Below are 23,959 nucleotides of genomic sequence, written 5' to 3' on the forward strand. Positions count from 1 at the left end.
TATTTATTGTGTGGCCAGCTCAGCCCACCAGGGGGCGGGTGGGCCGGCATGTGGTGCTGGGGGATTGAACCGAGGTCTCCATGCTTTGCTTGAGCTTAGCTTGTTCTAAGTAGGTGCTTTAGACCACTGAGCCATCTCACCAGCCCCCTTGGCTATGTTCTTACCCACACATCAATTATCAAACCTCCTGAAAACAGCTTAGGTATCTTAGAATGGGAGTCACTCCGGGTGCTCACTCCCAGGATGATGCTGCCAGTACTGGCTTTTGCTGTTTGCCCAGGCCACCTGCCTCCCCTGGCCCCCGTCTTCCTCTTGGGCCACATGACAGAATGGGCTATGCACACTCTCCCCTCTGGCCCAACTCCCCAGACTGCAGGGACAGCACAGGCCCTGGAACAATCCTCCCCAGGTCTCCAGGCTCTCAGAGGAGAGGGAACACGGGCACAGAGGGGACAAATTCAAGAGCAGAGGGAGAGCTGAGGCTCCTGGTGGCTTCCACAGTGCGTTCCCACTTTTGTCCTTCATGGCATACACAGAAAAATCTATCTACAGGCAGCTGGGCTGGGGGCTCTGGGCAGCCAACACCCCCACCCCCGTGCTCCTGCCTGGGCACACCAGGTGGGACACTGCCGGTCAGAACAGCCACAGGGGCTTATGACTGCTACTGCCAAAAGGAGCTTTCCCTCAAGGCCAGCATTCTCATGAAGCAGCCATTTCTTGTTTAAAGGATTTTTGGTTTTTGTTTAAAGGATTTTTATAACTCTAATTATGCATGGTACACTGGTTGTAGTATTTAGGGTTATTTTTTATTGCAAGGGTATAGCATTAAGTTACTAGGAATTAAAGAGTTTAGAAGGCTAGCTGGCCTGAAAACCAAAGAATGACTTCTAGCTTTATTTAATTTAATTTAATTTATTTATTTTTTGCGGAACCGGGGATTGAACTCAGACCCTTGCGCTTGCCCAGGAAGCGCTTACTCTACTGAGCCATCTCCCCAGCCCCTAGCTTTATTCTAGATGGCACCATATTTAGTTTTATTTTGGACCATGTGCTGTGGAGATCAAACAGTTAACCTCAGAACTTTGGAATCCAACATATTTACAAGTTGGCTTTTGATACATGACCTCTCTGGAATTATTCTGCCTTGCTTTGTCCCTCTATGTCTGTCTGTCTGTCTGATCGTCTATCTTCCATCTATCCATCTTTTTTTTTTTTTTTTTTTTTTGCGGAACAGGGGATTGAACTCAGATCTTTGCGTTTGCCAGTCAAGCGCTTATCCTACTGAGCCATCTCCCCGGCCTCTATCTATCCATCTTTTATCTCTTCGATCACATAGCAGATTATTCTAGGCTGGGACGCCCTACTCTGCTTCTTCACAAGTCCAGCACTACACTTGGTGATTTGTACCACATCCTCTCATTTTACCTGTATAACAAGGAAGTACGAATTGTAACTGTTCCGATTTAGGGACAAACAACCAATATTTAGAGAAGTTTGGTGACCTGCCAGGGCCACACAGAAGGTAAGTGGCACAGCCAGAATTTTGAGAGGCATCAGCGACTCCAGAGCTGCCAGGAGACACTGGGGTGGGAGGCAGGGATCGGAGTCCATTGAGTGTCAGGTACTGGTGCCACAGAGGCTGTGCAGCTGGGACAACTTGGTCACAAGTTTGGGGCCTAGAATCAGGACTCAGACCAGCACAGACAGCTGTGAAGTAAGACTGACAGGAGGTGTTGGGGGAAAGGAGGGCCAGAGGTGAGAAAGAAGGGTAAGCAAGAGGAAGATGTGGCCCAGAAACCTGCCCTTGGGCCTCTCTCACAGCAGAGGCATCTCTTCAGCCCACTTTCCTCACTCATAAAACAGTAACTTTAAAATAATATCTACTCAAGCTAGCCAAAAGGATTATTGTGCAGCTCAGACAGGACCACACCAGCTGGCATGGTGATACCTGTCATCCCAGCACTCTGGGAGGCTGAGACAGGAGGATCACAAGTCTGAGCCTAGCCACTTAGAGATCCTATCTCAGAATAAAACATATAAAGGGCTGGTGATGTAGCTTAGTGTGAATGTCCTGGGTTCCATCCCCAGTGCTGCATTTATTTGACAATTAATTTAAAATGACATCCTGCCACTAGTCAGAGGGTGCTGGAGGGCAGATTAAGTACACCTGTATAGCTCTAGGGACCAGTGGAGGTTGGTGCACCACAGAGCCTGGCATAGCCACTGCTGCCCAGACTGACATTTGAGTTCCAGGCTTTAAACCTGGATATCTACAAAGATAATAGTAGGTGCTCAAGAAATAGGGGGTGCTAGGTCTTCTTAATGAAGCCAGCCCCAACAGCTCTTGTCACAGGTCACTTCCAAAATTTTCCAGGAGGGGGCAGCAGAGAGCCATCCTGGCCAAGAACAGCCAAGTCCAGGAAAGCATGCTTGAGGCAGGCATGCACTGTCCCTCAGCTAGCCATCCAGTGCGTCCTCCAGCTGGACCTCGCTGCACACTTTTCTCCTTGGCTTTACCAGACAAAATCTCCAGAGCTTTGTCCTGGGTAGTTCACCCAAGTTGGGAGTCCCTGGTAGACAGCTCCTGGGATAGGAGCATCAGGTGGGGGGCAGTAGTGTAGGTGTGGCCTTGTGCTTGGGGTGCTTCCTGGAAGGTCCATCATCCTTAGTCTAGATTGCCCTGCCCATCTGCAGTATGTCTCAATGGAGTAAGACACTGAACTGGGGAATTACACGCTTGGTTCTCCCATTGGATGAGAGCTTCAAGAAGGCTGTGGCTTCTTGCCGTCTCCTCTTTGAAATACTGTGTCTTACAACTCAGTGAACCTGCCTCTCCTTCACTGGGAGGCAGCAGCTGGGAGCCCCGAGGGCAGTGACCACAGCCTAACTGCCTCTGAGAGTCTGTAGCCCACCCATAGGCTGCCATAGGAATCTGGTCCTTTCAGGTTTGAGTGCTCAGTGGACATGTTGTGACCCTGGTTTCTATGGAGGCACATACCCCTCACTTGGTTCTCCATCACATGTCCAAGAAGCCTCCATCCCTCACCTTGGCATGGAAGCCTATGCCATATGACGCCTGATAGTCCTGGTCTCATTAGTGTCCCATCTGTCCCCAATCCCGGCTTCACTTTGCTTCCTCCTGGCCTCTGCTCCCCTGCTTATGTCTTTCCCAACCTGTTATTGCCTTCTTTCCCTTTCATGGATATCCCTGCCCAAGGTCTAACCCCTGCCCTGCTGGTGTCCACCATGGCCCGCGCATGTCTGTACTAAGGCACCTACCTACCCCTAATAGATTAGCTGCCTGTCTCCACACTGGACTGTGAACTCCTCAGGGCAGGGACCTGAACAGCACACCAGCATGGGTTGCAAGCTGTGGTGGAGCAGCTGCTGTGGTTTATAGAATGCATGAAGGAGGCCTTCTCCCTTCCCCCACGGCACTGGGCCAGGGGCTCCCAATAGGACTCCTGCTGTGTCCTCTATCCACTTACTGGGGCAAGGGGTTCCGGAGCACCTCCAGCAGCAGCTGCTGTTCAGCTGGCCCTGAGACATCAGTCTGTCACTGCTGAACATAATGTGCCAATCTGTCTTGGTCATGGTACCCCAGTTTAGTGAACTTCCATGGGTTCTTTGGCTCTGAAGCATTAAGTCTAAACCTAATTCTTTCACATTCTCTATGAAGGCAGTGACCACTAAGGCCACCTCAAGGCCCAGAAGATTCCCCTAAATCTGTTATACTCAGCGGTCAAGTAGGCTCCCTCAGCATGAAGCCCAGCCTTTGCTCGTCTGGGACCCAGGGCCTTTGCACGTGCCTTCTCACCAGCATGCACCCTTCATTCTGACCCTCCTCTGAAGACTTGCCAGGTTTCTGGAGCCTTCCCTCACTGCTACTCAGTTAAGATTCTCCAACCTCCTATCTTCCAGGTGCTCCTATGTCACCTGATTCTTTTTTTTTTTTTTTTGGCAGAACTGGGGATTGAACTCAGGCCCTTGTGCTTGCCAGGGAAGCGCTTATTCTACTGAGCCATCTCCCTGGCTCCTCTGATTCTTTATCTACCTCTGGCGCCCAACCTAGCTGGCACCTGTGGCCTGATGGGGAGAAGGAAAACTGAGGGTTAGCAGCAGGCTCCCCTAGCATGGGTCCATCTGGGGCCTCACCTCCAGTACTCCTCGCTGGGGCTGGTCCTCTTCAGGGTGTGGTTGAGCAGGTGGGAGAGGTTGCCAGACAAGGCATTAGGCTGGGAGCCATTGGTAAGGTTGGAGGCATCCAGCACCCCAACGCAGTCGGGCGTGTTCCAGGGGTTATTGCAGTAGGCCCAGGGCAGCACAGGCGTCATGGATGAGAAGAAGTAGTAGAAGGCGATGGAGATGACCACGTTGTAATAGATGCCAATATACGTGGACACCACCATCATGCCATAGCCCACACCTGGGGAGTAGAAGGAAGGGGCAGCTGTCAGCTGCTGGGCGAGAGCTTCACACATCTGGTGGAAGGAGGCAAGGTTAACAATATCTAAGGCCCAAGGGGTAGGCTTTGATGGAAGGCCATACTGGGGATAGGTCAAGGCCTTGACAGGCAAGTGCAGGCCAAAGGAGTTTTGTGTACACACCTGGCAGGAAGGGAGGGTGGAGGCCAAGTAAACATGGATCCCGGCATGGGTCCATGGCCTTGGCTATTGATGTGGGGCTTAGGGTCAGCACCCAGGCCCCAGAGGGGATGACAGTGTTTGTACAGATGGGTAGGTCAGCGTGGCCTCTAGAGGTCACGTGCATGCGTGTGAGCGTGCATCTGTATGCAGGCATGTGTGCACGGGTGCTCCTCTTAGGCCTCACCTTTGAACATGGGACTGATCTTCCAGACCCCCAGGCAGCCCTGGCTTGCAAACTGGCCGAAGGAGAGCTCCATGAAGAAGAGTGGGATCCCGCAGAAGATTAGCATGATGAAGTAGGGGAACATGAAGGCTCCTGGTGGAGGAAGGGGCAGAGCTCAGAACGGGCATGGGGAACCTGCCCTGGGCTCCTGCTCAGAATCCAAGGGCAACGCTTCTGTGATGGGGTTGGGCTAGAATGGGGCTGTGCCAGCGCTGAGCAGAGCCTGGGCCTGAAGCAGGCCTTCATCTGTCTTTGAACTTGACAGCATTCCTCAGAAAGTCTGCTCTGCACCAAATCCAGCCCCAGAGCTATCATGTGAGGGCAAGACTGGATGATTTAGTTGATTGATATCACCAACATAAGTCACTGGGATCATTAAATATCACCGAACCATTTTGGTGAGAGGCAGTTAAAACATGGGGAGATAACATGGGGGAATGCTGGGAAGCTGGGTCCTTTCTCCTTTTCTCCTTACACTGAGGAAGCAGGCCGGCAGGGGCAGGCCCAAACAGCAGGCTGCCAGGATGGGAGGGACGTTGGTCTGCACCATAGGCAGAGGTGCCGATGCCAGTGATGGGGGTGAGGAAGACCAGGGCCAAAGGCCAGCCTCCATCTGCAACAGGGTCTGTGCCAGGGAAAGGGTAGCCAGGGCCCTGATGGGTGGGCTCTACTCAACTGGGTGGTCCCTGCCCTGTGCCCGCTGGGTACCTCCCCCGTTGCGATAGCAGAGGTATGGAAAGCGCCAGACATTGCCCAGGCCTACGGCATAGCCCACGCTCGTCAGTACAAACTCGATCTGGTTGCCCCAGTTGCCCCGTGTGAGTTTCTGGTCCCTCTTGGTGGCCTCGCTGGGCACAGCACCATTCTGTAGGGACAGGAGAGAAGCTACCATCAGAAAGGCATTAGTGTTCAGTGTCTGACCCTCTGAGCCTCCCCAGCAGGGATACCATGGACCCTCCAAGCCCCATCCTAGGGCTTGCCCTCTGCTGGCAGGAGCTGCAGACAGGCCTGACAGAAAAGGGAAGAAGGGAAGAGCAGCTGCCAGTGGGTACCAAGCAGAACCTCCTGAACTGGTCCCCAGCATGCTGTGCCAGGTGCACCAGCCCACCTGAGGAGCTGCTGTCAACATCTGGGGGGGGGGGACACTGACAAGGGAGCTAGAGTGGAAAGCCCCCAGTTCCTCTAAAATCTCCCCTCTCCCCTCAGGGTAAGGATCTGGGAGCATCTGAGGCTCATACCAAGCAGCCAAGTCAGGCTGGACACAAAGGGGCCTGTGTCCAGACACCCCCCCCACCCGCTGCCTACCACATCGCCAGGCTGAGCACGCTGCCCATGGGCAAGCAGTGGCTAGACCCTTCCTCCAGCTGAAGGCTTCTTCCTGGGGCACAGGGTGGGCAGCACTGGGGGGACGGGGTGGGTGAGCAGCTGAGCTGGGCCAGACCTGGGGAGGGCATTGTGGGACTCAGGAGGAAAGCCCAGTGAAGCCTCTGTATTGCCCATGACTGGAGAGGGGTCTTGGGGAAGCAGACTTGGGGTGCTGGGCCAGGAGTTGATGGAGGAGGCCAGAGCCATAGGCACCATGCTAGACTTTGAGGACAAACCCTGCTGGGGAAACAGAGGGAATAGTTCCAGAGAAGGATGGCAGAGAGAAGGGTCCTTGAACTGTGAGAGGGATCAAGATGCCTACAGAAGGCAGAGTCTAAAGGTCAAAGGTGAAGGTCACAGGAACCTCACTGAGGACAGGCTGATATGGAGCTCCAACCTCACAGTTTGACCTGGCTCCACAGTCCCTTAATAAGTATGAATGTACCCTTTCCTGGGGCCACACTTCTCATGCCCCTCCACAGTGAACAGGAAACAAAAGACCCTAAACCAGAGCCTGAGGGACCCAGGAATTTTACTAAGGAGATGTGGGGAAACTGAGGGCCACCAGCAGAGAACACGTGAGTGCCAGAAACAGCCTCCCAGGGATGGGCTGGGCTGTGCTCTAAGAGTAAAGGGACATAAAAAAATTTAAAAAAAAAAAGGGGGGGGCTGGTGAGATGAGTCAGTGGTCTAAAGCACCTACTTAGAACAAGCTTAGCAAAAAAAAAAAAAAAAAGAACAAGCTAGGCAAAGCACAGGGACCACGGTTCAATCCCCCAGCACCACATGCCAGCCAGCCCCGCCCCCTGGTGGGCTGAGCTGGCCGCACGCACGCACGCACACACACACACACACACACACACACACACACATAAATAAATAAAATTTAAAAGAAAAAGAGTAAAATGACAGGAGGCCCAGGACACTGGAGCAGGGATACAGAGGCATAGCCTCTGACAAGAGTACACCCTCGGACACCTCCAAGGACAGCAACTGCCCCATCAACACCAATAAGGAAGTGGGGGGGGGGGAGCGTCTGTTGCCAGACTCTGATCCTGACAGGACTGGCCTCCAGCACCTTCTGGAAAGGTCCATTTGGGAATGGACCCTCAATGTATGGCAGATTGGGTGCTACAGCACAGACACCTTTTTTGGGTCCATCCTGTGTACCCGATTCAGCACTTACCTGGCAGACCAGCTACCATGTCTGCACAGCACCCAGAGCAACCCAGCAGGCTGCAGATGTCTGCAAACATGCATTTATTCATTCAAAATTCATTCATGTGGGACCGGCGAGATAGCTCAGCAGACTAAGTGCCTACTTTGGCAAGCTCAGGGACCAGGGTTCAATCCCTGCCCCAGCTCGTGTTGTTGCCCCCCCCTCCCCCGTGCACTGAGTGGGTCAGAGTTCAGGCATGGTGGTGCATGCCTGTAATCCTAGCACTGGGGAAGCTGAAAACACTGTGAAAACACAAGCTGCATAGTGAGACCCTGTATCAAACACATAAACGAAAGAGAAAAAATTCATTCATGCAGTGTCAGAGATTTACAGATGTACCAAGCAGTAGCAATTCAGCCAACAACAAAGCAGAGTCCCTAGCCAATAGGAGCTAGAAGTTTGGTGGCAGAGAAGCCATGATAAAGAAAACACTAGCTGGGTGTGGTGGTGCATGCCTATTATCCCAGCACTTGGGAGGCTGAGGCAGGAAGATCATACAAGATCAAGGCCAGCCTGGGCTGCATAGTGAGTTCAAAGCCAGCCAGAGCTGCATAGAAAGACCCTGTCTCAAAAGGACAAAAAATAAAACACAAATAATTTCATATGTACACAAAAGGGATTTTCTCAAGGTCACAGAGTATGGATGAGCACAAAGAGTAAGTGCAGGACAAGGTGAAGGCCTCTCTGGTGAAGAGTCACCTGGCTCTGAGAGGCTTCTGTGACATGCATGCCACTGCAGACTCTGGCCTAGCATGCTGCCATCCCCAGGACCTTCCTTGGGCTGGACGTAGCAATGCCACAGGGCCAAGGACTATTTTCCAAAGTGTGTGAGGCCTGCTTGGGGTGGTTTATCGCCACATAGCATTCCTATATGTTGGCCCTACAATAACACTTCTATTCGGCCCCTGGCTTGTTTACTTAGGGGCACAATGCTGGATTGTAGCAGCTCTAGAGTCCATGGGTGGGGTTACAGGGCAGTGGTTACAGCTGTAAAAGGGACAACAGAAGGCCTACGATGGCTCCATGGTCAGAGTGAGGACGAGGCTCCTGGAAGAAGCCCAGCTACCCACAGCTTAATATGCAAGGCCTCTCTCCTTGCTCAGCTGCAAGAGGGACAGTCCTCAGGCCCACCAAACAAGTACAGAAGGACCAGACTTAGATCTTTGAGGTTCACTCTTCCTGGCATGGAGGGTAGCAGAGGATGGTGGTTCCCAAGCCATGTGCCACAGGCAGTCGCCTGTCTGAATCCTCCAGGGCCAGCCTCTGTCCTGCTAATAAGCAGCACACCACTGAGCTGTGTGCTGAGTGGTCCTGCTGCCTGGTGTTAGGCAGAAGGTGGACACCCCAGGGCAAGGGCTGGTGGGCAGGTGACTGGGCTGCCATGGGCTTAGTGACCAGGCTCTGGCAGGACATTCCAGAGGTCAGCTGAGTGCAGAGGAGCCCTGCAGGAGCCACCTCCGGCTTCTATCAGATACTAAATCTTTGCACTGAGCTTCCCTGGCTGTGGGCACCTTGCTCTGCCTTCCATGTTGGTGAGACCTACATTCAGGCTGCTTGACTGGTGGTCTAAGCTCTCAGTGGAGGACAGAGTAAGCCCATCTTTCTCCCAGCAAACCAGAGAAGAATCACTAAAGGCTTCTTTCTGCAGAGCTGTCTGGGTAGGGTTTTGTTTTTGTTTTTGTTTTTAAAGACAGAGTCTTGCTGTGTAATTCAGGTTAGCCTCAAATACATGGCAATCCTCTTGCCTCAGCCTCCTGAGTGCTGGAATTACAGGAGTGTGCCACCATGCCTGACTTGGTGCGCTTATTACCTTCCTTGTCTAGCTCTCCTCTGGGGATTCTAGCTCACTCCCTGGGTAACTAAGCCTTCTTCAATGCTGCATAGCTTTTTACCCTCCGTGTACCTCCTTTCCTACACTAGCATTCATTCTGCCTGATCTGTTGGGTAAACAGCTGTGTCACTGATATTAACTATCTCTGCAATGGGCATTGGCTTTAAAAGGCCCACAAAAGAAGTCCCTTGTGCCAAGCTCAAGGCCCCTCCTGTCTACTGTGTCACCCTGTCTGTCCTTCTCTGTTTTCTGTCACCCACCTGCTCATACTTTGACGGAAATGAAACCATTATGGCCGACTCTCCCTGGGTTGACCTCCTCTTCCTCTGGGTGCTCTGATTCTCTTGTCTGTGCCCCTTCTTGACTGTTCTGAGAAGGCATAGCTGGCACAAAGCAGCCCCCACTCAGAACTACCATGGGCCTGGTTGGTGGGATGGCTCTGCCCTGTACTCAAGCTCTCCCAGGCTGGGCAGCACAGAGGCTGTGGAGCTCCCCTTCCACAGTTGAAGGCAGTCCCCCTCTTCCACATTCCTTGACCCTCAGAACCAGCCATGGAGGCCTCAGCATCTACCCCTGCACCAGGACTATGCTCTTTCTTGGGTTAACTAGCACTCCCTCCCTGCCCCCCCTCCCCGGTCCCTTTTCAGCTGGCTGAACCACATTGAGCAGAGTCACTTACATAATTCCTTTACATAGCCCTCTGTCGGGCTTATTTGCTGCCCTGGATGAGCTCCTGGAATTAACACTGCTCAGCTTGAAATGCAGAATCTGAATCTCCCATTGCCCTGCCCTGGGCTTGGCAGAGGTGGGAGAGTCAGTGCAGAGGTTTTTGAGCCCAGACGTCCCAGAGCCTGCTCCTCTAGCAGCCTGGGGTGAATCACTGCCTGTGGGCACCCTGGCATCACCAGCTAGAAAACCAGGGCACAGATGAGGTACCCACCACTGGCCTGGCAGACTCAAAGGCCCTCCATGCCTCCCAGCATCTTGCAGCTCCACATCGCCTGCAATTCCCTATTTCAGAATTTCCCGTGTTTCCTGTTAGTTCCCACTAGCTTTCTAGATTATTTTTTAAAAATTACTTTTTTTCTAATTATAAAAGTATAACTACGGGGCCGGGGAGATGGATAAGCTTATCCAGTAGGATAAGCGCTTGACTGGCAAACGGAAGGATCTGAGTTCAATCCCCGGTTCCACCAAAAAAAAAAAAAAAAAAAAAAGTATAATTTGCTAATCACAAAAAAGATTTTGGGAAGTCCAGAAAAACATATAGAGGGCTACATGACTAGGCCCAGGAGCAATGGCAAACAGCGTGAGGAGGGCCTCCCTCTTCTCTCCATATAGGGATGCAGAGCCACAGCCTTTTACCCTGGACTGTGGACTCCTGCCCTTCTAGGTTAGCATACTGAGGATATTTTTGTGAATTGCAAACTCCTTCTGCTCTCAGCAAACACAAGGGAAGAATCCTGGAGCTGGGCCAGGGAGATAGGTCAGTAGAATAAGTGCTTGCCTGACAAGCACAAGGCCCTGAGTTCAATCCCTGGTACCACAAAAATAAAAGGGAGGAGGGCAGGGAGATGGCTCAGTGGAATAAGTGCTTCCCTGGCAAGCACAAGGGCCTGAGTTCAATCCCCGGTTCCGCAAAAACAAAAAAAACAAACAAACAAACAAAAAAAAACACCAAAACAATAAATAAATAAAATAAAATAAATAAAAAGCAAAAAAAAAGTTTTAAAAAAAATGAATACTGGAGCTGCCCTGGCAGGGTGGCCCCTCTGGGATACAGCAGCCTTCATATTTGGGACTCTTTAGCCCCTGAGATTGCTCATGCGATGAAGCCTCATCTAAGACAAACTTCACGGAGAATGTGCAAGACCTTACCTCCCACATGGACTCAGAGCCACACTGGATCACGGGCAACTTTCTTTGTGCACCAGTGGGAACCTCAGGCAGAACAGCCACTACAGTACATCCTGCTGCCTCAGAAGACACCACAGTTGCCCACTAGTGGCACTTTGGTTCTTGTTCCCCCAAGTTCTCTCCCTTCTGGCCAGAGGCCAGACTGGGCCTCAGGCAGCACCTGCATGACAATGAGAACCTTCTCTCTTTCACCTGTATGACACTGAGCAGGACCAGAGAGACTCAGGCTCAGCCCAAATTTCTGGCCTCAGTCATCTGGACTAGGGGTGGAGTAAATTTACCCCTGGTCTGTACAGTCCCGAGGACTCTAACCACCCAAGGAAAAACAGAGGAACTCTGAGCCCCTCACTGGACTCCAGGTGCCTGCAGAGCCCAGGCCTTCTTCATGTGGCAGGTAGAACAGGACAGGATGTGGCTTGTGCTGCTTTGTCACAGTGCCCTGATCAACAGAGAGTGACCTGCCAATGTTGTGGGCAGCAGACACAAGGCTGACACCCCAAGCACAGCAGGTTCCATTCTAGGCCGGGGAAGAGGGATGGAGGACACTAGGTGGCCCTGCTGGGTGGGCTCTGCCCACAGCCTCATCTTCTCCCTGCAGAAGCCCAACAGCCTGAGAAACTGGAGAACAGCCCCGCTCTACACAGAGGCACCTGTGGGCAGCCTCTGCCCTTGTCCGTAGGCAGCAAGTGGCACTGACGCTAGCAACCCTGACATTTGAGGACAAACCTGTGAAACATTTCTCCCAAGCCCAACCCATATCACTTCAGAGGACATTCCCCTCTTGCCTTTGGGAGGTTAAGCCAGGGCATCCTACAGGGCACAAGAGTGGCTTTTGCAGTCCCTTGCTCTCACTGCCGGCAGTACATTGTGCCTGAGACCTCTGCCCATCCCTGACTTCAGGATGAGGACACTCGACACCCACCCACTCGGCACTCACCCTGGACACTGGTGAACATTCCACCAGGTTGCTCTCCTCCCAGTGAGACTCTTGCCCCGACCCCTTCCCCCACCCCTCCCAAAGTCCATGTGCCACACTCCCTGCCCCTCACCCATCCTCCCCATAGGAGTAACTGCCGTGGCACAGACAATGAGGCTGTATTGATTAGTACAATTCCTGGGCACCTCCAGCCCGTCTCCCCGGGAGCTGGGACAATGCAGCTTTGATACTCAGAGCAGATTCTCAGCAGGTCTTTGCGGGGGGAGTCCTCACAGCCCCACTTGCCTCCCCCACACCCCCACCAGAGCTAACTCTTCCTGCACTCCTTTGCACAGTGACAACTTTCTGGGTCACTTTTGCTGGTGTCTGTCTTGAGCGCTGGCCGTGCCTGCCCCTCCCTGGCACAGACCACTTTAGCCCCTCTCCTCAATGTCAGCTCAGCCTCCATGCTGCCTGGCACCAGAGAGGGAGCTCAACCTTCTAGAAGGTGACTGACCTGTTCTGGGGACGAAAGGGCCACAGGTCCGTGAGCCGCCGCCATCCCGGGGCAAGCGCTCAGAGCGCGCGTGGCTCTGCAGCTCATTCACACCTCTGCCAGCTCCAGAGCGACACTGACGCATCCCCTGCCTCTCCCACTGCCCGGCTGGGCAGCGGCAATTACTTTCACCTCATCTCCTCCCGAGGCTCTGCCTCCCCCTCCCTGACCCTCCCCCTCCGGCCAGTCCCCATGCAGTGCAGCATGTGCTCCAGAGCTAGAGAATGAGGCATGGGGTTTGTTGTATTTTTCCCTTGTTCCCAGCAAGTTACTAGAACAACACACACACACACACACACACACACATACACACACACACTCTGGGACAGAGTATGGGAGAGATGGCTCACACCCCTCCCAGAGCTCACCTCAGGGCCTAGATAATACTAAGCCTGTGGACCAGGCTCTGGGTGGGCACCCAAACAATAGGCTTTGTCCTGTCAGGCCCTGGAGATGGAGTAGGAATATGGAGGGCATGCATGGTCCACAGGCACTAACAGAGCATCTCAGATTGCTTAGGACAGTGTCTACTGGGAGATACGGGTCCTGGGGCTGCCCTTGTCCTTGGGGAGTCAGGGACCCTAACAACCAGCCAAAATGATTGAGTGTTGTCAAGGATATGACTGACTATGCAAGAAAGCTCTGACCCAGAGCACTACACTGCTTCCTGTCTGAAGGGAGACGGCATTAACTGAGATACACCAGAGTCCAGATGAAGGTGGAGGCACAGAATAAGGACCACGAGGGATATACACAGAGAAATTTGAGCACACGTGGAGAGTGCTGTATGTGCTGGCTGACCCTGGCAATGTCCCATGAGTGATGGTCTGTCACTCTAGCCCATCCACATCTTCTTGGAGGCCACGTTGCCTGGGGAGACCTTAGCTGGCACCCAGACACCGCAAGTCAGAGTCTAGGAAGGTGGGCATCAACTTTGGTGCCAGAAAGAAGCGGTCCTGTGGAAGTGAAGAACATGGTAGAAGTTGCGGTACAGAACACCATCTCAGCAACTATCTGGCAAGCAGAGGCACTCATACGTTGTGGTATAAGGATAGCTTTCCTGTGAGTTTGGTAAATATGGCCCTGTGGGGAACATTGTCTGAGGGAAGATGACATTTTAAAAAATGCCATAGGAAAAAAAAAATGTCACCGGCTTTAAGATCAGACAAGTTTATGTTCAAACCCCAGCTCTGCCAGTCTTTCACAGTATATAATCTTAGGCACTCTGCTTAACACTCTGGTCTCCATTTCTGTACCTCTAAAATGGGAATCACATCCACCAGTCTTTGAATGTTGTGAGAGTTAGTAATAATAATACACAATGGATACTAAGTGCTTCCTGTAAGCCAGGCACTGTCCTAAGAACTTCACATTCATGACCTCTCTGAATCCTTCCAATGGCCTCCGAGGTGGGCACTCCATCTTCTCCCTTTGGGGAGCAGAAGGGGGTGGGCCATGGCTCCAGCAGGCTTCCTAAGCATGGCTCATACCCCACTGATTCAGCTGCTCACCAGGCCAGCCTCATGCATTCGGGTCCCCAGACATACTTCCCGACTTCCTGTGGCACAGACTACTCCAAGAAGGCCGGGTCACCCATGATGCCAAATGCTCACATCCACCCACGGTGGGCTCTGGGCTCTGGCTTCCCTGGCCTGGGCTGAGTGCCCAGAACAGGCAGCCCTGGCTGGATGGGTTTCCCTGGCTCTGGCCATGGGGACAGGAGGCAGCAGCAGCCCAGCTGGGCCCTGGCTGTAATGAGGCCTCATTAGTGGGATCCAGCTGCTCCAGCCCCACTTAGAGGTGGACCCCCCAGTTCCAGCCACTGACTTTTCTTAATAAGAGTGGGCAAACTTCCAGAAGGGCCAGAAGTCTAGGGGCCTTGTTCCCTGTGGCTCAGAAGGGAAGATTTTTCTGAGCTAGAACTGAGGAGTGCTGGGGACAGGGGAGGGCTGGGGAAGTTGGGGATGGGATGGGAGCTGCAAGGCAGAGCAGGTGGCCCAGGGGGAAGGTAGGATCCTAGGGTCAGAGAAGACACCTGAGGGAAGTGGACCTCTTCCTCTGGCCCTCAATGTTCTACTTCATGGGTGAGATGCATCTGCACATCTAGGACCCCACAAGACTCCTGTCTAGGCTGTTCTGGCCAGGAGAACACATCCTTGCATTGGTCTTAAATAAGCAGAATGTGTCCACTATATGCCAGTCCCTGCACAAAGAGAGAACCTACTGTGTCAAACCTTGTGCTGGGGCGTATATGAGCAGCATGCTCGCTATGTGCCTAGTTCGATGCTGGAAGAACATACACTATGTGCCAGGTGGATGTTAGAAAAGCACCCACTGTGTGCTAGGTCTGTGATCAGAGAGTGCACACTGTGTGCCAAGTCCAATGTTAAGAGAACTCTCACTGCACATCAGCCCCATGCCAAATGTACCCTTGTGAGGGCTGGGAGATAGCTCAATGGCATAAGTACCTGCCTGGCAAGCACAAGGTCCTGAGTTCAATCCCCAGTACTGGAAAAAAAAAAAAAAAGATACACCTTTGTGGTGTATCAGGTTCCACACCAGGTCAGTGCCCTGTGTATTCCAAATTCTGTACCAAGGAAGGACCCAAGACATCCTAAGCTGGTCCTACACTGGACCAATGCCCACTGGGTGGCAGGCTCTATACTAAAGGAGTGCCAAATACATGCCAAGTCTGTACCAGCTGAGTATTTGCCACCTGCTGAAACTTGTACTGAGTGCCCAGAGCCAACAGGTCCTTTACCAAGGGAGTGCCCAACTTGTGCCAAGCCTTGTGCTTGGTGGCATCCAAATGTGTGCCAAGCTGAGCTCCAGTGGCACAATTGCTTAGCACACAGTACTTATACCAACGTGTGCCAAGCCAGTACTGGTTGGGTACTTGCTACACGCCAAGACTGACCTAAGTGAGCACCCACTGTGTGCCAGGTCCTGAGACCAAAGGTATCCAAACCCTCAAGTCAAAGCTTAAAAGAACAGGGTAGAGCAAGACAGGGCAGGACAAGCCCAGGTGCCTGCAGATGCTTCTGGGATTTAGGTGCTAGTACACCCCAGGGCCTTGGTGCTGCAGCAGTTCTGCTCTTATTCATCATGAGGCAGAGGCAGCCAATATATCCAGAGGCAAGACAGGAAACTGAAGAAGCTCACTATGAGGAAGGACTGTGGAGCCCAGGCTGGCAACTTGGCATCAGGTGACGGGTTGAAGCTGACCTGGAAGGAGCTCTAAACTCCTGCTCTGGCTGATTTCCTCCAGCTCCTGTCCTTTGAGACCAAGACAGCACCATACCACACGTGTTCAGAGGCCCTAGGCCTCCATGGACGGACCACCCCACCCACCCCGGGTGCCCCCAAGCATCCCAGCTGCTCCCAGGCTTGGAGGTACCCTGGCCAGCTGGGTTCTTGCATAGCACTGTCCTAGGAGCTGCTGAGGCGTGAGGGAGGCAGCTGAGCTGGCCTGGCAGCAACCATCTGGGCTGACAGTGGGGGAGTGACACGTGCAGCAAGCATGTGGGCCTGGGCACGTGCTGCAAGTGGCTTGCTCCTCGGCAGGCACCTATTATACAGCCCAGCGGAAGCACCAAGGACAACCTGGAACATCTGTTGACATTGAAGAGACCTGAGTGGCATATGCCCTCACACCCAAACCTGGGGCAAAGGGCTACAGAAGCAAGGGTAGAGGGCAGCTCCCACCCCCTACATATCAGGTAAAAACAGGACCATAGAAGCCATAGAAAACCAGGAGGGGCCAGGTCAGCATGCATGCCCCTCTTCATCCGCTCTTCTGACCTACCATGGTATCCATATGAGAAGGAGCATATCAGAAAGGAACTTCCTCGGCCCCCTGCCCTTAGAAAGACACAAAAATCCTGAAGTGCTGACTTAGCTTCTGCGTTAGTGAGCAGAGATGGGGCTTGGCAGGGGTTTCTTGCCTGCTGCCCCTCAGAGGCTGTATCCTAGAGACAAGCTCTGAATGGAGGCAGCTTCAGCTCCACACTTGGACCCAAGAATAGAGTAGCCCAAGGTCATCAGCAGAACTGAAAAGAGGCAAGAATAGAATCTTCGAGCAACCACTGGGGGTGCCCATGGGACAGATGCTCCAAGCCTCAAATGCAGCAGTGGGCAGAAGCCAAAGGGCAGAGAGCACAGAGGAAAGCGAGCCCCAGCTATCTTTAGGCACTCTCTGATGCTGGGAATGGGAGTCCCAAGGCAGTGCTGCCTTCCCCAGACAGGCCAGGCAGGCGGGCCAGGACACTCCCCTGCAGTGGGGATGTGTGCACATGGGTTTCCATCTCCCCCATCTCCCTGCCCCCATTCTTCCAGGGTTGCACCACAGAACAGCAGCCATGAGGTGCTCAAAGGGGCTGCTGGTTTCACAGGGCCCAGAATCTCCATGGTAGGTAGGGCAAAGCCACACCCACTTCCTTCTCAGACTCATGGTAATTTTAAGACTTTTCAGGGAAAGTCGGGCTCGTGGTTGAGTGCTAACACAGGGTAGCTGCAGCCAGCGTTCAGGCCTTGAGATCTCCATCTGTACCTGCTTCTGTGCTCCCAGACTTCAGTGTGGCCCAGGAACACTTTCAGCAAGTTGGTTTGTCCAGACCTGTTCCCACTAGGAGGCGCCACTCCCCAGCAGGCCTGATGGACTGGGCCAGAGGCTCAGAACACAGCTACATGGAAGTCCTAAACCCACAAGAGAAGCACCCAGTGCCTTTCCCCTAAACCATTCCTCTGGCTCAGGTTTGTGGAATCCCAGAAATCTTTGGTGGGAGACCGGGTGAGCTTAGGGAGGGCTTACCAGAGGCCCAAGCCAATCAGCCCCTAATTGAAGGAGGAAAAATAGAAGGTATTGATGAAGGAGAGCTGCAGAGGGAGGGGTTGTGCTCAGCCCCTGCTTCCTCCCTTGGCAGCTCCCCAGGCTGGATTGTCCCCAAAGCAAGATCCCAAGTGAAAAGATAGCCACCGCCCTTAAGGTAGGATCTCTTGGTCCCCATGCAATCAACCTGCTTCATCCATTAATGAGTTTTGCTCTCTCAAAAGCCTCACCCAGACATTGGTTTTGAAAGGCACCACTACCTTTGCTGTGCTCTGAAGCAGAGATAAGTGGTCAGGCTGGGGAAGGGGAGGACAGAGATTTTCTTGGAGGCCTCAGAAGATTGAAACAAAAGGTATTGCTCTTTAGAGCAAGAAGGAACCGCAGAAGTAGAGAAAAACAAGACAAGGTCTGAAAACTCTTTGACTAACACTTAATGAATGTGCCCTGCAGCATGGCCACAGGGACCAAGATGTTGTGAAGGCACAACCCTGTGGGTCCTAATGCCCTCCCAGCAGGACAAGCTGTGTCCTCTGCAGGGGACCTCTTGTGACTTCCTGTCCACTGGCAGGTTCTCTCCAGGTCTGTGGGGGACCCTTCCCTGCTGTGGGCTCATACTTGGCACTAAGCAGCTGGATGAGGGGCTGCCTGCCTGAGCTTGGTGTAGCCCTGGCACAAGATAGCCCTGAAGTGCTGATACCTGTCCCCAGAGAGCCTCCTAGGCCCTCTGGTCACAGTAAGCTGCTAGTAGAAGGTCTGAGGGTGCAGTGTGTGTGACACTCCTTCCTCCCTGCAGTCTGGCCCCTGTACTCACCAACATCCCTTTGGCACCTTTTCCTACCATGGTGGCAGTCGGCTGGGCACCCTGGAGTCCCAGAACACACGGGCTTTGCTTCCAGCACCGTTCAGAGCACAAACCTCAGGAGCTATGGAAAGAACAGACAGTGAGACGTGGCCATGCCCTGGGCAGCCCTGCACCATGAACGGCAGGCCCCCCAGGTCCTTCTTGGCCCACCAGCCCCACCTGGCCTCTCCCTCTGGCTGACCCTCAGATGTGACCCCTTACTAGTTCTTTCTCAGCACTTCCCCTGCAACTCGTATTCTCCAGACTTCCTGTCCCAGTGGGCAAGGGTCTATTTTTGATTCTACAGATGCCCAATCCTATAGAAGATAAAAAATGAACACAGAACTGGGATGGGGTCCAAGTCCTTCCTTGTCTGTGTAAATGGCTGCAACCTTTCCCCAGGGAAAATGGGCTCAGACCAGCTGACTTCCCAACCTCAGCCCAAGCCACCCGGTACTACTCTGCCTGGACTCAGGGGTTGTTGCTGTGTCCCTCACTTGCCCCAAGCAGCTGGACACACCAGTGGCAATCAAGCCTCCTTGCTTCCATTGTGGCTGCCCCTGCTTTTCCAACATTTTTCCTCAGATGCACAAGGTGAAATTCAGCAAGTCCTTTAGGACTGAGCTTAAATGTCACCTGCTCTCTGCAGATAGCCCTCCCCTTCCTCTCCCCACAAGGAACTGCTGGTTCACAGCAGACTTCACCAGTGCCCTATCACCTCACATTACACTTGCTTGCTCTTAAGGCAAGCAATCATCAGGAGCTCCCTGAAGGCTTACAGCTGGGCTTCCTCTACCCTTCAGTACCTAGCACCTAGCCAAGTATTGCCCAGCAAGAAGAGCTGGCTGAAGTGAAATGAGGAGGAATGGCAGGAGCTTTGGTCCAGTTTGGGTGGGATCTTGTAGGACAAATCTCAGAGCCATGTGGGGCAGGTGAGCTGGAGAGGGGGTAGACATTGTAGGTTAGGTTTCATGTCAGATGTGATGAAAGGGGGTTAGTCTCTGACAGGCCTCAGGAGGGGTCTCTACCTTCAGAGAGACTTAAGAGACTCCTTGGAGAAAAATCTTGGGGCAGATGGATGAGGAAGTTGAACCTACATAGGGCCTGATCCTAGGGAGGAGGTGGCTCTGTCTCTGAGGCTTCTGCTTCCAACCTAGGGGCATGTTCCACTGGAAAGGCAATTGCAGATCACTCTGCCTTACCACAGCTACCTAGCCTGGCCTGCCCCACCCACAGCCACCCCATGCCCTAAGGGCTACCTCTCACCTATAGGAAGTCTTTGGGAGGCTGGAGCAGAGATAAGGACTCTTTGCCTATGCAAATAAACTCTTGACTTCCTTGGGCCTTTGCACTAGCCACTTGGTCTCCAGCAGGGGAGGGAGGGAAAGTGGCCTTAAGCCTTTCCTTTTTGTCAGCTACGCAGCCTGGCCTCTGCTCAGGGTCCTAAAGAGGTCCTGCTCTGGCTTTGGTCTTCTGGTGGCAGTTAGAAGAGGGGGCTATGTCTTTCAGAAGGGAATCACAGCCAGGCTTGGGGGCACATGCCTGTATTCCCAGCACTTGGGAGGCTGTGGCAGGACAACTGTGAGTTTGAGGCTAGCCTGGGCTACATAGTGAGTGCAAGGCCAACCTGCACCACTAGGGAGACCCTGTCTCAAAAAGACAGAAAAAGAAAGAGGGATCATACCATTGCCCTCTGTGCTCACACCATCCCCTCCCAGCTATAAACTCCAGCTCTGATTGCCCTAAAGCTGCCTCTCTTCAGCCAAGGCGAAATAATGGCAATAATGATAGTCATAGTAATAATGCAGATGGCTTTATTAAAGCCACTTCATCGCCAAAAATTGTGCCCTTGTGCCCACTGAGGGCTCTCTGTCCTTGGACTTCGGCTGCAGAGAATTCTCATCCCATGTTATCCAAGATTCTCCTATAGGTTACAGTTGGAGAGATCAGCCCAGAGAGGCCACATGCCAGGCCTGCCAAGGCCTAGGTGAGCTTTTTATTTTATTTTTTTAAATGTTTTTAGGGGGGCTGGAGAGATGGCTCAGTGGTCTAAAGCACCTACTTAGAACAAGCTTGGCAAAGCACAGGGACCGCGGTTCGATCCCCCAGCACCACATGCCAGCCAGCCCCGCCCCCTGGTGGGCTGAGCTGGCCACACACATACACACACTAAATAAAAATGTAATAAATAAATAGTTTTTTTAAAAAAATAAATGTTTTTAGGGAAGGGTCTACAGGGTGTTCAGGGTCTCACTACTAGATCAGACTTATAGTGATCCACCTGTTTACAGCCTCCCAGGAGCTAGGATTATAGGTGCCTGCTACCATGCCTAGTCTCAACTGCTGGCTCAGCGAACTCAGGCCCTTGCACTTGCCAGGGAAGCGCTTATTCCACTGAGTCATCTCCCCGGCCCCAAAGTGAGCTTTTTAGATTGGACATCTCTGACTAGGTGACTCATTTGCACTGAGGCAGTCACTGGTGTCTGTTCTGGGCCAAGTCCTGAGCATGGGCCACAGGTACAGTCCCTGTCCTCAGATAGATTAGAGACTGTCAAGGACAAGATTGCCTGGTGACTGGACCAGGAAAGTTACATGTAGAACTTTACTATTCCTCCTGTTAAATGGTCCCATCTATCCATTCAAAAAATACCAACTGAAGCCAGGGAGATGGCTCAGTAGAATAAGTGCTTCCCTGATAAGCTCAAGGGCCCAAGTTCAATCCCCGGTTCTGCAAAAACAAAAACAAAAACAAAAAACCACTGAAGGCTAGGCCTTTACTCAGTGATACAATACATGTCTAGAATGCATGAGTGGGGCCAGGGAGATGGCTCAGTGGAATAAGAGTTTCCCTGGCAAGCGCAAGGGCCTGAGTTCAATCCCTGGTTCCACAAAAAAAAAAAAAAAAAGCATGAGGCCCTGGGTTCAATCTCCAGCACTACAAAACCACACACACACACACACACACATACACACACACACACAAGAACCAGTGAAATGCCACATACCAGTTGAATGCCATACCCTCTTCTAGGTGTAACAGGTGCATAATGCCCAGGCCCTAGAGGTGTTTCTAACCCATATATGAACTGCCACTGACAAGCAGAGGTGGAGGAGTTCCGTCAGTTTGGCCTGCGAAGACCTCAGGTCCCTGGACCTGGAGGGCCTGGGCGGAATTCTGGCTTTCCGATTCTAGATATGTGCTTCTGAGCATTGCTTAACTTCTTTAAGTACCAATTTTCTCAATCTAGATAATAGGACTAATAATTCCCTCATAAATTCTGAAGTTTCTGCCTAATTTTTGTCTCTACTACAAGTCCTCTAAATTTTCCTCCTCTCCAATCCATTAATCTCCCCAAAGCCCTAAAGCCCTGATTCTCCTCAACTGTTTTCCATGGCCAACAGAATATGACCTAAATTACTTGGGAAGCATTTAAGGCCAGCCACAACTAGATTAATTTAGTCCACAAATATTTATTGCAGGTCTGCTCTGGGCCAGACCTGTGTTAGGCACCAAGAACTCAAAGGTCTCAGCACTCCTGCAGCTGATAGGCTGGGGGGGGGGGGCAGAGTGTAACTGATGATTCAAGCTAAATAATCACAGACTGAGATAAAGTGGGAAGGAAGAAGGTCCTTCTATGAGACTCTACAGCAGGGCTGAGAGTCAGGGAAGCTTTCCTGAGGAAGTGACGTTTAAGGGTCAGATGAAGTTATTTAGACAATTTGGCAAAAGTGAAGAAAAGAGAGAAAAATGCAACAATATGTGGGAAGGCTCTCTGAGGCTGGAGCTCAGATAGCCAGGGAGGAAAATGAAAGCAGAGGCAAGCAGAGCTTGGGCCTAGGCATCTGGGATTTGGTTTTTATCCTGATGTAATAGTGGTGGTGAAGGCTTTTAAGCAGCGATCAACTTGGACAGAGATGATTGCTGAAATGTGTGCTTTGAAAGAAGCACTTGTGGAGATGGTTCAGTAGAATAAGTGTTTGCCTGGCAAGCGCAAGGGCCTGAGTTCAATCCCCAGTTCTGCAAAGAAAGAAAGAAAGAAAGAAAGAAAGAAAGAAAGAAAGAAAGAAAGAAACTGAAAGAATCACCCTACAGATAGCAGAAAGGATTGGAAGATGAGAGTAGAAGAAAGGAAATCAACTAGGATTGAGCAGGCCAGAGTGGATCAGGAAGGTGACTTTGGGCAAGGAAAGGTACACATCGGTCTGAGACAAATTTAGAAAAGCACTTGGTAGGACTGGTGGATGAACTGGACCTTGGGGTGGTGGTGAGGGCTAAGAAGGGGTCACTGTTTCCTGCTGGTGCAATGGGAGGACACTGGTGCCAGTGCCAGGGACAAGAACGCTGATGATACTGCAGGTTTGGAGGGGCAGAGGTTGGACCAGCTGGTTTTGAGCTGCTTGTGAGGCAGATCTGGGAGGGTGGCACTGGGTCCTCCATGTACAGTCTCATGGCTGGGATCTTTCCTTACCCCTAATTGGCACTGTCAGGTGGTCCAATTTTAAGGGTCTGCCTGCGTCAAACTCCGTGGTCCTCACTGGGGATGAAAGGTAACACCCCCTTCCCTACCCTCCCGGACCTACTAGAAGATAAAGCAGGAAGTAGTCTCCAAATGGGCAACAGAGGGAAGAGGCAGCAAGTGAAAGCAGGGAAAGTGGTGTCCTATCACAGCCCTGGCCAGCTACCCCTGCAGGACCACTCTGCTTTCACAGAGGGTTCCTGCTCCATGGCCTTGCTCAGGCAGCATTGCCACCTGTATGCAGCCTGCCCATCCCAAAGTCATTATCCTCAAAAGCCTTCCTCAATCCTCCCAGGGCAGCCAACCCTCTTTCGGTACCCAGAAAGCCCGCACGCACTGATTAGCATGCTAGTCACAGGTACTGTCCGGGCATGTCTGCTTGTGTCCAAGTCTGGCTCCCCCACTAGCTGGACAGGTCTTCTAGGGCAGAGGTGAGACTCTTCTGTGTCCTCGAGCCGCCCCGCCGCAGTCACAGCGTGGGCCGAGTAAGGGGGCGTTTTCTCTGCGGTCCTCACAAACATTGGGCATGCTCAGTGCTTCCTTTTAGGTTTTAGAACCAGTCCCCTCACCCACTACTCTCCACCCTCCTGTTGCCCCTTACTTTGAGGATCTTCATCTTTTAGATTTGTCTGTCTCCTAGCCCAATAACCTTTATCTCCAAGTGGCTGTAACCTCAGGTTTGTGTCATCTAAGAAACAAACCCAGCTTCGTACGGGAGCAGTCAGAGAGCGCGGCCGCGGCTCCTTTAAGAGTGATGGTAGGGGGCGTGGCCTGCGGAGAGCTGGCCTGGAAGCGGAGCCGTTCTTTTAAGTGGCAGCAGAGGCCCGGGCCGGCCCAGGGGTGCGGTCACTTTCGAAGATGGGCGCCGCCCGGAACACCCCAGTTCCCCGAAGCGGGACGGGTCTGCTTTAATCGGGGTGCAAGGTCGGGGGGGCGTTACATCAGTCACCACCACGTGGGGGCCTTTCCGCGGAGGAGGCCGCCCGGCGCCTGCCATGGAAAAGTACCCGGGTGCCCGAAGCCCGCCCCCTGCCCCGCCCCCGGCCGGCTAGGCCCCGCCCGGCCCTCAGGACGCGCCCCCCCACGGGCGCCGGCCGCAG

At 52.7% G+C, this 23,959-nt stretch overlaps 1 protein-coding gene across 6 annotated transcripts in view; it reads right to left on the reverse strand.

The window, feature by feature from the left end:
* The window catches only part of Slc6a9 (solute carrier family 6 member 9), a 33,262-nt gene that overhangs the window by 6,216 nt on the left and 3,087 nt on the right, over window positions 1-23,959 (reverse strand). For 2 of the 6 annotated variants that reach the window (XM_023707826.1, XM_004647632.2), the window contains exons 2-5: window positions 18,313-18,424; window positions 5,578-5,734; window positions 4,831-4,962; window positions 4,156-4,426 (exon numbers count right to left, since the gene is read on the reverse strand). In XM_023707826.1, the coding sequence (XP_023563594.1) occupies window positions 4,156-4,426; window positions 4,831-4,962; window positions 5,578-5,734; window positions 18,313-18,342 (590 nt within the window). In that variant the 5' untranslated portion in view covers window positions 18,343-18,424. Of the gene's footprint in view, window positions 1-4,155; window positions 4,427-4,830; window positions 4,963-5,344; window positions 5,548-5,577; window positions 5,735-18,312; window positions 18,425-23,959 lie in introns of those variants that run through there. The other 4 variants (XM_023707827.1, XM_023707828.1, XM_023707829.1 and 1 more) reach the window with 4 other exon arrangements.

Source organism: Octodon degus, unplaced genomic scaffold (assembly GCF_000260255.1).
Source record: "Octodon degus isolate 3935 unplaced genomic scaffold, OctDeg1.0 scaffold00315, whole genome shotgun sequence".
In the NCBI taxonomy this organism is placed as follows: Eukaryota; Metazoa; Chordata; class Mammalia; order Rodentia; family Octodontidae; genus Octodon; species Octodon degus.